This window comes from Leptonotus elevatus, chromosome 13, assembly GCF_054856555.1.
Source record: "Leptonotus elevatus isolate MCC_2025b chromosome 13, RoL_Lele_1.0, whole genome shotgun sequence".
Classification (NCBI taxonomy): Eukaryota; Metazoa; Chordata; class Actinopteri; order Syngnathiformes; family Syngnathidae; genus Leptonotus; species Leptonotus elevatus.
Genome location: NC_141251.1, coordinates 3410358 through 3423588, shown reverse-complemented (window position 1 = coordinate 3423588; position 13231 = coordinate 3410358). Strand labels below are relative to the sequence as shown.

The 13231-nt window shown below is 43.9% G+C and overlaps 1 protein-coding gene across 10 annotated transcripts in view; it reads right to left on the bottom strand.

Annotated features, from left to right (window-relative positions):
* The window catches only part of ccser2a (coiled-coil serine-rich protein 2a), a 37542-nt gene extending 25090 nt beyond the window's left edge, over window positions 1–12452 (bottom strand). For 9 of the 10 annotated variants that reach the window (XM_086093047.1, XM_086093049.1, XM_086093052.1 and 6 more), the window contains exons 1-4: window positions 11964–12452; window positions 3866–5268; window positions 3564–3775; window positions 421–514 (exon numbers count right to left, since the gene is read on the bottom strand). In XM_086093047.1, the coding sequence (XP_085949173.1) occupies window positions 421–514; window positions 3564–3775; window positions 3866–5225 (1666 nt within the window). In that variant the 5' untranslated portion in view covers window positions 5226–5268; window positions 11964–12452. Of the gene's footprint in view, window positions 1–420; window positions 515–3563; window positions 3776–3865; window positions 5269–7941; window positions 8303–11963 lie in introns of those variants that run through there. The other variant, XM_086093048.1, reaches the window with a different exon arrangement.
* Window positions 12453–13231: the final 779 nt, after the last annotated feature.

Genomic DNA, 13231 nt, shown 5'->3' with positions numbered 1-13231 from the left:
TGCTGATGTCACAGCGCTCAGATGACAAAGAGGCACTGAACTAATCACCTTATTACTACTGTCAAGGCAATCACACTGTCTGCTGCTACGCCTCAATATTCTTTGCGCTTGCGTTTCATCTCTTTGCTCAGACACGCTCGAGACAGCCGGCGACATCCTCTTCCGCGCAGGTTTGCTGCCGAGCTGTCATTTCCAGCGCGATAAACATCCTATAAATAACTCTTCGGCGAGCGCGTACGCATCACAATAGACGGCGAGGCCATTCAAACAGATGTTGCACAGCCGAGCAGGGATTTGATCAATCTGTTATAAGTCGCACAAGCATATTGCTGGAAATGGGAAGTGTTGACTTTTGCCATAGTTTGTCACTGACTTTAGTGGACGTTGCTCTGTTCAGGACAATGACGAAGGTGAGCTCACCTTGCAAAACATCCTCTGGGAGGTCCACATCCAGCATGAGGTCATCGTCATCCCCTTCTTCGGCCCCCGGGCCGTGCAAGTTGTTCAGGATATCCTGGGAATCACAAACAGAAACTAAACAAAAAAATAACATTGCAACTTAGGTACATAATAACTGTATAAAGTGCACCCGCATGTCACAGATTTTTTTTTCCCAAACCAATCTTTCGTAGCTGATATTATGTATCGGTATTGCTTTGCCGCCATCTTGTAACATCTTGGTGCCGAGGAATTATATTGAAGTGAGTGGAGGAACTTCATGTAGTCCTTTTCTGCATTCTATATCATCTATACAGGCAATGGACCATATGGTGAGGATGTTTACCTGTTCCTGGTCTTTGCTTCAAGCGACTTGGAAGCCTTCGAGAGGAAAAACAACCCCATTCTTTAACATGTGTTCACGTGGGTTTGTGTAATAAGTATATTCAAATTCGGAGCGAGTTTCATCCGAACTTGTGACATTTTAAAGACAAGGAATAGGACCTCCATCCAAATCTGTGGAACATCAAGGCGGCCGCGGTAGTCTGTCCGTCTCTTTGTTTCTGCCGGCTCGGCTCCCCGGAGAGCGATGGACAGCTACGATTATAGGGATCAAAAATCGAGCGGTGGGAACATTCATTTTCACCTGCAGTTAGTAGTATATGCTTGTCATTATTATTATTATTATTATGAACTATATACTTTGAAAAGAGTTTGATGCTGTCAATATTATTGCTATGCGCTAGACTGGTGACCACAAGTTAGCATGCCATTCGGACCTCAAGTGTGGAAATGGTGAGTGCATAGTCCATAGTTGGCCTTTTGTTTCCCCCTCTTCGCTGAGGTTTTGCTGTTTTGTGTATTGTTTTAGCCATGTGGCAGTTTAGAAATCATTATGTAGGAGACAATCACGCAAATTCTACACACCCAACATATCAATAATCAGGCCAAACTTGAGCATACCGATCAAAGTCAGCAAAGGCCCAATTCTCACATAGCTTTGAAATATTATTCTGAGCGATTATTTCATATGGTGTGGGCTTTGTTAAGAATGACTTTTCCTCCACTACTTGCTCAGGAAAGAGGTCAAAGCCAACCATCATAAATGTTACATCTGAATCTAAATTGGGAAGGGAAAAAAACAACTACTGGGAAATTGTAATTTTAGATATAGACAAAAAGGTGTCAAAGATAATATCATAAAATTCTCTTTATGGTGGGAATGTGGACTAAAAAAAAAATCCTCATCCTTATATGTGACTTTTATAGTGCTGTAAAGACACAAGAACAATGTGTTTTAATACAGAATCATACACTCAGGTGTGACTAAAGCAGCAGTAAAACAAATACATTTGTCAACTGAAGTCTGAACGAGAACAAACTAGAAAATACACCAACAAATAACCTATGCATTCTAAAATGGGCACCTCTGCACACTGGATGGTGCGTCATGGAAATGTTTTCAAGCCGCGGTTGCCTACACAGTGATTTTGCACAGAGCCATTTGCAGACAGAGCCAAATATAGCCAAAACATGACTGGCACACACAAAAGGAGCAATTTCAAGTGCATGCAGACCCGGTTAGGTGTGTTATGGGGGCACATCGCCACCATGTGGATTAATCATGTTACTACAGTGTATGTAAAGTTTTATTTTACCCATTACAGTCTCTCCCCGAAAATATCTAGATATGCAATAGTTATATTTGTACAATCTATCTGTTCTATTCCTGTACCAGCAGAGCCACGCTAGTTATTGCTGTGTTTATAAGGTTAAAGGCAGAAGAAAAATGTGTCTATGGCCTGTCCACACAAATGTTAAAAACCCAAGAAGCACATGATAGCAGCTGCACGAATGTAGTACGAGACCATGTCCTTAAGACAAAGTAAATGACTTTTAATCGGATATGCGTGGTTGAGGCATGTGTGGTTATACCGAGAGCAGTAACGAACACACCCACATATAATCCCAAACTCTGGCGAATTTCCCCCCCCCCCATTCTGTCAGGAACATGAACCAAAATGGTGTACAGTACAATATCTCGAGTTGCCCTATTTACTTCTAAAATGCTTAGAAAGTAACCTGGAAATGCTGTTGAAATAATGAGCATGTCTAATAATGACTGAAATTATGATTTGACTAGCAATTTGTACTGTCAATTAGCCTCATTAATGGACTGTCTACGGCCTGTCTAGCTCAATTAAAGACAAAAACAAAAGCTTTTTTTCTTTTCTTTTTTTTTCTCTCTCGCTTTGATCAAGTGAATGTCCATATCACATGCTGTGAGTACTAAAAAGACACGGCTTATTATACAATTTTCTAATCTGGCTTCCGGAAAGCTCTTTATGGGTTCCCGAGATCAGGTGCCATGGTACGTGAACACAGAGAACCAAAGGCTCAAAACGCTATTAAAGCACAAGCTGCGGTTGGGACAGCATTCCTCTCAGGGATAATAACCTCTTTGCCTAATGAGGAAGTTGGTGAATGAGTGGCAGCGGCTTTTTAAGCAGGCAATCAAATCTTGCGCGAGGATTGCCAACCGGAAAGTGACCGGCTCATTGCAAATTGGGGCTGCTTACCGGAGAGGTGCCGGTTTGATGGCTGCGATTCATTCGCCAACTGCTCAAAAAGTACGGCATTCCCATTATTCTCCATTGAGAAATATTAAACAATTGTTTTCATGTTGATGTGGAAAATCATGAAGGGCAGCACAGCTATTTGTAAATCTAAAAATAGTTTAAGAATAAGCAAGTTTCCATTAGGCTGCTTTTTTGCCTACTTCTAACCAAATAACAATAATCTCTCGGCTCAGTTAAACTGCAGGACTGAGCGGTTCACAAGGTTGTCCTTGCCAATTGCTAATAGACTCTTAATGCCGACAAATAATCTCCGTAATATTGATATAATTTGATTGGGCCAAATTATCCAATACACCACCTTACATTAATAATAGTTGAATAGTTGAACAATAACACCAAATTTCAATAGGCTTGGTTGAATAACTTTTCAATTCCAACAAACTGACCATGCTTACTGTTACTTTGTTGTTGTTGTTGTTTGTTTTAACCCTGACTACTATAACAAAAGAAAGTGATTTAAGGGATTGTTGGCACTCATGTACTCACTATGCTATTGAGCTCGGAGTCGTCGTACAGATCACACGGATACGTCCCAGGCCCTTCGAGAGGTTCAAGGCCTTCTTCGTCCCACATGTAGGTTCCCCCAGAGCTGTTGGAGGGTGACAGCTCCAAAGATGAAGCCTGGTAGACATTGCCTTCCTCCGGCGACTTCACAAGTGGTCCCTGGGAGTCCTGCATTGGGCTGTCTTCATCGTGGCCTGAAGCAAATGGTAAAAAAAAAAAAAAATCAACCACAAAGTTCAATGTGAGGAAAATTGACTATAGGCTGGTTTATTTGAGAGATTTACCTGCCAGATCCCAGTTATTGATCTGATTGAGAAAGCTATTTATCTTCTTGTTGTCATGAGGGTCCCCGTCACTGAAAACATCCCCTACGCTGTCCAAGTCATCTAAAAACTCTTCACTGGTGTTTCCTCTGTCTAAGGATGAAGCAGACGACAAGGACATGTCTTCCTGACCATCACCAACTACCTGATCTGAGTTTTGCCGCTGTGCGCTGCTTTCTCCTTTTTCTCCTCCATCAGTAGGATTTTGATCAACGTCATTGTGACAGTCCGCTACTTCACCCTTTCCGGTGGGTTCAGCATCTTCGGATGGAGGGACAGATAAAGGTTTGGCGGCTCCTTTAACCCAACCTGGAAGTATTGTCTTTTGCTGCTTGGCCTGTGCAGGTTTTGCCTGCCTAAAACCCAAAGATCCGCTACTATTCCCCAATAACTTGTTCAAACCGCAAGAGGAGAGAAGCGGCTTTTTCAGAACTCTGGGCGTGGATGGCGCTGATGGCGTAGGTAGTGAGGAGGCGGCCGGAGGTGTTTGGCTGTACGGAACACCTCCAGTACCACCACCAGAAGATCCAGAGCCTCCATGGCCCCCACGCAGACTTCCGAGTGCTAAACTTAATCGTCCGTTGCTAAGTTGAGGAGGTTTGAGGAAACTACTCCGAGGTGGTCGAAGTTGAGTATTGGCCAGAGGTTTGGCCAGTTCTACGGCCCGGTTAAAGGAGAAGGAACGGATCATAGGCTGGCTGTTGGGAGACGGAATCTGCTTGAAGTGTGTAAAGCTGTTTGAGCGAACCATCTTGTCCAGTTCTAGAGTCTTCAGGCTTTCGCTGGACTGGGAAAGGCGGTCTTGGGAGTTGCTTCTTGGCGAGCCCGAAGATAATTTGGGCTTTGCAAGGCGGGACTCTGTGTCACTGTGGTCTGTTTTAGGCGCTCTGCAGAGAGAGCTTTGACCCAACTTGATGCCATCTTTGGGAGCTATTTTTAAGGATTGCTTTGGGATGACCTTGGGGCTTGAGGCAGCCACCACCAATGGACCTGACCTCCTCATTATAGGTGTCCCCGGAGAGCTACTCTTTCCTTCCTTGACCAATGAAGGAACTTGTCTTGTCTTCTCCTTGCCTCCGTCCCCAGGGCTGGTAATGGTGGTAAGACTGGAGGGGGGTGTCCCTTCATCTCTCCTCCATTTCAGGGAAAATGGAGAAGTTCGAATCGCACCATTTGTTCGTGTTCCAGCAGGAGCCGCCTTGGCATCCTGGGTAGACGATCCATTGGTCAAGGTTCCTCCAGTGCCACAACTTGCAGAGCGCCCACCAAACTTGGGCAATCTTGAAACCATGGCAGAGCTGGTCGATACTTTATCTTCCATTAGATGCCAACGGAGACATGGATGAGCATGGACTCACACACGGCTGGGGAAGTGGAAAAAAACACCACACGTTAAGTTTTACGGGTAAAACGGTCAAGCAATTGCCTCATTTGCTGATCTCACCTGCAGGAAAATCCTTGAAACAGAAATAAAATCATACTTAAAACAGACAGATGGATAGAGTGGTTGCATGTCTGCATCTGAAAGATTGTTTGCCGCGGAGAGCATTAAGAATTCATGTGACTGCTTTCCAAGGTGACTTGAGAGTTAGTAGCAAAGTCCACCCTACCTGCTCTCATGTGAAGTGATTTCATGAGCACAGGTTGGACGTATTCTATAAATATTTTTTAACAAACTGACAGAATGTCTATTCCTTTCCTTCTAACGTTTTTTTTAGTTGCCATTTGTTTGTCGACGCAAAAAGCTACTATGATTGTGTTTGCTTGTTTGTTGAGATTCTCCTTCACTCTCTAATGAATCAGATATATGCAGGAGGTTGATACCTAGGTTTTCAACTTCTGAATAGAAAAAACTATCGGGCTGCTCAGAATCAGAATCAAATGGAAACCACTCAACAAATCCTGACCTGTAGCCGTTACTGGCTTTTTCGCAAACACGGCACCAGCAGGCGGGGTCAATGACAAAAAGGGCCGACATACACAATGGCTGTGGGATGAAAGGGAATCTGGGAAGAAGGCCAGCACTGTTTGAATTCATGCGAATGGGGTAAGTAAATGGTGGAAGAGCTCGAGATGTGTCGGTTGATGAACTCACATTAGATCCATCTGGTTGGTCAGTGTGTTGAGAAAAACACCTATTTCGGCATCCAGTAGATGAACTGACGATTCAGGAAATATATCATCCATATTTAATTCATCCATTGCATCCGTGTGGGAGAGGGGGTCAATGTGGATGTCGTGCTGCCCCACATTCCCATGCACCAACACACGTGTCTACAATCAGTCACACTCTGCCGCTGGCACGGACGTGTCTGACCGTCCTAATCCGCGTCAATAGACACACATGGGCAAATACGCAAAGAGACACAAACTCACCCACATAGGAAATCAGGTCAACATGCCTAGGCAGGGCCGCCACCAAAACCTCTTTGCACCCCCAGGGACGGACGGGCGTGCGTCTTTGCGCTGAATGGGTCCAAATTGGCGTTTGACCATACAGGCTTTCAAGTTTCATTAGAATCACACAGAAGCGCAACCTTAACACGGCTGCAGCGATAGGCGTTTATGTGGGTCACCTCACTGATCACCAGCGAGGATCGAGATTCTAACCGGTTGACACACATTCTGTGAGGTGGGCCAGGAAAGCGTGTTGGCCATCTGTCCAACCCCTGGCAACCCCCCACCTTCTACGACGACACACTTGATACTGTGAGTGATAAGATCATGATTCAGTCGTGAAAAGGGAATGAAGAGGTCAGCTTCACTGCAGGGACATTCCCTTGTGTGTACTTGCACAAATATGCCTCTAAATCCTCAGTCTGAAGGACTAGCATCAATAGATTAACAGCAAGTTGTTGCTTAGGAACAATGATCATACTCGCATTTAAAAAGTGAAACAAAATGCGCTTTATCAGCGCAAAGTCAAAGCAGAGTGGTTTGTAGTTATAGTTAAAGCTGCTCTATGTAGGAATTTGTCCCAGATATCTTTACAATAACCTTTTTATTTGACCCTTTATGACTCAAATATATTCTAATTATCAGATTAACACCTTAGCTGTTCACAGTGGGTACTCCTTCAAGCCTCTGACCATTAGTTTTCAGACTGAATTCGGGTCTGAATTTCACGCTCAGTCTGCGGATGTGACGTCATGCACGGAGTGTGTATGTAAAGATTAGAGGGTGTGCAGTTTCATTTTTAGGCCACAAGAGGCAGTAGCGATTCAAAATTCAATTTCCTGCATTGAGCAGCTTTAAATTTAATGCATATCAGTACTTTTCATCCCTTTATTCAAAAACAGGAAACAAAATTTAATCAACAGAGCAGAGCAGAAAATCTCAGCTGGCTTCGGGTAGTCGGCGGGTTACCTGAACTGGTTGCCAGACAATCGCTTATACAATTGTTGTCAATAAATCGATTAGTTGTGACACATCTCGGTAAATTGGAGCACTCATGTCAAGGTAAAACTATTTGTATTTTCATTTCCCATTGAATACAATAGTTCATTGTAACACAAAATATTCAATATGCACTGGAGAGCATTGAAAGCAAACAAGCACAGCTGAATATTTCCCATACAAATGACACGTGAAAAAATAAAAAGTAAACTCAGCCCAACATAAACTCTCACCTTTCTATGTACACCAAAGCGCAACTTCAACTCGCTCATATTGACAGCCCCGGCATCTCTTGGGAGTAATAATCTAGCGGTCATGCGGAAAGGCCGCTGGCCGAGCTCTCCATGAAGCGATTAACAGAGTGCCATTAGAGCGGGCTAATAGAACGAGGCGGGGATGAAAGCAACACAGACGCCGAGCTAATGTGCATTGAGTGAAAACAACACCGAGCTGAGCGAGCTCCTGATGCTAAGCGACGCTTAATCCAATGAGACGCCAAGGACGGCGACGAGAGAGAGATGACACAGACAAGGTGCAAGGAGAGAAAGTAAGGGTGTGGCACCCTGGAACAGAAAGCGAACACAAAATATTTCCACAACTGCAAAAAACGAAAAATGAAAAAAAAAAACGTGAGACCTTACCCTGAGAAGTTGGGAGTTAAACATCCCGTTTCCGCCATTGTCAAAACTGAAAGCCAGCATCCGAGAGGCAAGTGCATCGACTGGAAGAGGTGTGTAAGCGCACCGGCATTCTATGTCTGGCGGGGACATAAATGTTTTACTGTTGTATTGGTGGGACCCGCCTTCTGCTTGGGGACAAAAACAAAAGTCCCCGCTATATAAATCATTCAATTTGCAGATGTGGCTTCAAAGGAAAGCAAGGTAAGGTAGAGGTGACGTCGAGGTTGAATGTAAGCTCAAGTAATGAAATCTTCTACGGTGACAGAGACATGAGTGTGTGACAACCAAAAGGCGGAACCGCGCACAAAAACCTGGCAAAGACACAAAAACCACATAAACCTGTCAGTGTGCATGCTGCTGTGTGATGTCATGAGCTCACCAGAGAGAATGAAAACGCTAAGTAGACGCCGCCCAGCCCTTCTCAGACAGGAAGTTGTCTTTGTCTCCGTTTCAGAATCTCTTCATTTGGTTCAAACACTTCCTGTTCACAGGCTACGTGTTAGTGAACCGCGACCACTCTTCCCCTGTTGCTGCCTCTATTCCGTGAATTTCTGTCCATAGGCGCGAGCTTGCCCCGCGCGACCGACAGGTAATCGGATCCGGGCCGGGTACATCCCAACAAAAGTCAACTGCAACATGCTCCAGTTAGCCACGAAGCTACTGAGGACAAGCGCGATAAAAAATTTTTTTAAAAAAGGATGATTGATGTCACTAATGTAGCCAGTAAGCACACAAGCAAGTGTCTGCTGTCGCTCTGGTTTTTGACCTTGACTTGATCCCCGCTGATGAGATTAATGAGCATTTAGGAGCCGCGCTTAATTGCCGCATTCGGAGCGCCGCGCAAGTCAGGCTGCCGTAAGCAAGTATCCATCGCTGCCAGCATTTTCTATGGTCATCATTTCAAGTCGATGGCGGAAGGGGAAGACGCTGAAGGAGCTGCCGGCAACTTTGCACGCCCGTCACAGAATCTGCCTTCCGCAAGGCTGATCTATTCCAAGGCTTTTAACATCCGCGGTCTTACCGAGGGAATGAATAAGACGTGATCAGCCAGGCTAAGTTTAGCTCCAATCACAGAACGCATGGAGAGAGCGAGGGGGGCAAGCAGGATCAGAGCAGAAGTCAAAGCAGCCCGCAAGGCTTTCGGGTACTTACACAACACGCAGTCCGCAGGCACACAACTTGCAACCGCAGTTCATTATCCCGCATGACCTCGCGGCAGCTTCTGTAAGCGCCGGCAATAAGATCACCGCATTGGCAAGTGCCAACCGCCAGCAGCAAAGCAGCCTCGTTTAAGATTAACCAACCGTCCTATGGATCTTTTTGGGGAGATTGTTGTCCAAGTTGCTTATAACTCAACCAGCAGTCGTCTGTAAGTCCAGAGTTGTTGTTATTTCCCATTTCACTGAATGGCGGTCTAATGGAAGCTTTTCTCAGTAATCCTCCAATGGGGGGGGGGAAGGGGGGGGCTCATATAATGCAATCTTTTCAGAGACCTAAGAATGTTTTTCTTTCACCGCTATACTAACCAGACACTAGGTTAGATTGAAATATTAGAAAGAGAGGCTGAAACCCAGAACTGCAACCTCCACCAAGTACAAACAAAACGAAGAAGTCAGACCAGCACCAAATTCCTCACCTTTGCAACAGAGGTGAGGGGGGAAATATTAACTAATTCAAACCCAAAACGAATAAATATGTTTTTAAATACTTGCACTCCCCAAAATGTATTTATATGTTTGTTTGTTTTTATGCTGGAGCATACAGAAGGCTTTGATACAGCTTCTGACATGAGAGAGTTGCTTAGAGCAATGGTAGTTATTACAAAAAACAGCCAACATTTGCCAGCAGAGTATAAGAGATCAGCCAGGGCCATGTTGCAACAAGCTCTTTTTCCTCAGTGTTTTCAACGGGTTTGTGAATAATGGTGAAACTTAGCTAGATTCTAATGCTAATTGCTGCAAAACTGAAACAGATAGAAATATACTTTTTTTTCTTGATGAAGAAGAGACTTTAATCTTTCTTTTGGTTGTTTCCACAATTTTATAGCAATAGAACAGAATATTCTGTGGACCTTGCCGAATCAGTCCAAATCTAAGAAAACAGCCAGGAGCGAAGGGGGTTGCTTCACAGTGAAAATGGCTGGGAGTGAATGAGTTCCAAGACAACAGTTTCCACAATTGCCTTACAGGCAGGAGAGATAAGGGTTCAAATCTTACATTGAACATCTTCATGTGGGTTTGCGCTGGCTACTTACTCTGGCTTCTTCCCACTTTCGTGGCTAACAGGTGCAGGTTTTTGATTGAACTCCAAATTGTCCGTAGGTGTGAACGTGAACGGTTAGTTGTGCCCCACAGAAGTCAATGAGTCAATCGTATTTTCCCAATAAAGCTCATATCCTTCAAGATGTTGGAGATCTTCTACCAGTCTGTGGTAGCAAGTGCCATCTCTACTTTTCTGTTGTCTGCTGGAGAGGCAGAAATCAGTGCCAGGGGCGCAAAAAGAATCAATAACGTCATTAAGAGCCTGATGGCACCACGCGAGTGAAGATGGAAAACGTTTGAATCAGTGAGGGACCAGAGATGACTGAGCAAATCTCCATCCGTCCATGTCTCATATCGAATATACGGTTTTCCAGGTGAGTTACAGTCCCTTAAAATTGTCCATCACTTTTCTCTCCCTGAAGATACTTCCCCATCTTTGTAGACTGACTTACTGGGACTGAGTTACTGAGTCCCTTTCATAGCTTCTTTATGGTAAACGTTTATTAGTCTTAGCAGCTATGAAACTCTCACTCCAGTTTCCAGACTGCAAAATGTACTCGTCCACCTCACCTGGCATCTCAAGGTCACCTGTCTGGTGCCCTGTGGTGGTCTTGTTCCCACACAAAGTGAGGAAGTGACAGGGTGACCACAACTTGGAACCACTCCCAATTATTATTATTATTTTTTTTTTTTACAAAGATCAGCAGCAGTAAAGAAGACAAATAAGTAAAGACAGGCAAGCAATTTTTTTTGGGGGGGGGGGGGGGGTTCTCATGCAGTCTGGAGATATTCAGCTGTTAGCTGGTCCGAGGGAGGAATCTGATTGTAAAAACACTCCCAGCCAAGGTGACGCTCCAGAAGCAGAGCTGACAGGTGTCTGCGGAACACACACGTGGTTTTGACGCACACGTTCTCACTCCGCCAAGGCCATGCCACACTTGTATGTGCTGACGTGTTGATGTCGCCGCACTTTGCACTGTCTGGACTGCAAGTGGATCATACGGTACCATAAATACACACGCAGGGGGGCGTATGCAGTTGACTGACAGTAGCTGAAGTCAAGGTATAAAAATATGAAAAGGTGACGCCTGGGCATACAGTTTAAAAAAAAAAAAAAAACTTGGGAGTTATATTTGAACTCCTGCCAGCCAGATCTAAATTTACAGCATGAGACCAACCAGGTGGAATGTGAGCTATCTTTGGTTACTCTAATCATGACACGTGCTACCTACTTACTGATTTTATGGAATAATGACGCCCATTTGTCTAAACATTAAGCACAATACCTGTAAGTCCGATACGAGAGCTGCAAAAATGTTTCAGGCTGTGCTGAGAGCTGTTTTTTAATATTTTGGTGACCTACAACGTAGAGACACATGAGATGGACACAATGTTACAAACAGCTCTTAGTGAGATGCAACAGTATTGAACAATATTTAAAACTATGCATACATAGATAGATAGATAGATAGAAACAATTGCTTATTGCTTCGGAGTAGGTAATGTGCGAAGTTAGTTTATTTTACTAAATAACGTGAAAAGCTTTGTCACGGTACTGTGACAGATTCCATTGATTACTATTGAGTGACGTCAGCAAATCACGTCGTACTTATTCCAATTCAAAAAAGCACAAAAGCGGGGGTTTGCGTCGCTGGGTGCACAAGTAAAAACACATTTAAAAAATAAATATGTATCATAAACAAGCAATATAGTTGTACTTACTCGGTTTAAAAGCACACAAGATGCCAGTCAAACAGTCCTCTTGTTGCTTGGGATTCGAAGACAAGATGCTAGCTTGGTTAGCCCATAGCAACTTGCAAGTTGCAACCAAGTTGAATAAAACAATATCGATATTTGTATAGAATTAGTCGACGTCCAAATAAGTCCGGCAGATGTGTGGAGATAGCCAAGGAAAGGAGGAGGGCGTTGTGGGAAGCAAAAAAAAAGACGGATGCTTCCAGTCAACAATGTCCCGCAGCGCCGCCCGTTACTTCTTCCTCCGAAGCCGGAGACTGTTCGTGATGTTGGGCTTTCGAAGCCGGACGATGCGTTCCTTCAGTGGAATTCGAGAGGAGCAAAACCGTGTTAAAAATAAATAAATTTAAAAAAGCAAACAAACTGGGTGAGAAGCTTGAAATGAAATTCCAATTTCCAGTGTAAACACTCGACTAGCGGCACCAGCACTAGCACCACTAGCGACCCCTTCGGAGGACTCCCACTCCCGACATCCTCCCTCAGGCTGTGACGGGGCGGAGCGTGTCCGTCATCGGCAACGCACGACTCCCTCCACCGCTGGGATTGGAAAAAAACGATAACGATATAACAATCGACATTTTCCTAATTTTGTTTCCACGAGACCTTCCCGGTTGCCGTCGACATTGGAAATGCGGAAGAGTTAAACATTCACAAAAAGTGTTAATGCGGACTGTTTATGAGGGTTTTAAAGGTTCTTCTTATTAGCACTTATTTTAGCTTAATATTGTTTGTTATAAGTCATAATTACATTTTTTTTATCACGGCAAACTGCTGTTGTCTAGTGTAACCGCACGAAGGTGACCTAACCAAGTGAAACTGTAAGCGTCTATTTCGACCACTAGAGGGAAGCATTTTAACCTCATTTCAAAACCAGATCAGTGTGAGGAACCTCTGATTTCCGAAGGTCCCTGAGGGCAACACCTGACAGCTTTTTTTTTTTTTTTTATTGTTTAGCTTGAAATGTGCAGAACATATTGGCATAGTACATTATTAAACATGATATAGAAAATGTAACAGACAAGCTTAGAAAATTCAAAAAACAACGTGAAAAATAAAGAAAGGGAAAAAAAGTGAAAAAAGGGAGGGGCAACACCTGACCGCTACAGTACTGTACTTTAAACTGTTGCCTTCAAAAAAGTCTGAAATCCGAACTTTCAACAAACGATAGAGAGATAGATAGATAGATAGATAGATAGATAGATAGATAGATAGATAGGTAGGTAGATAGATAGATA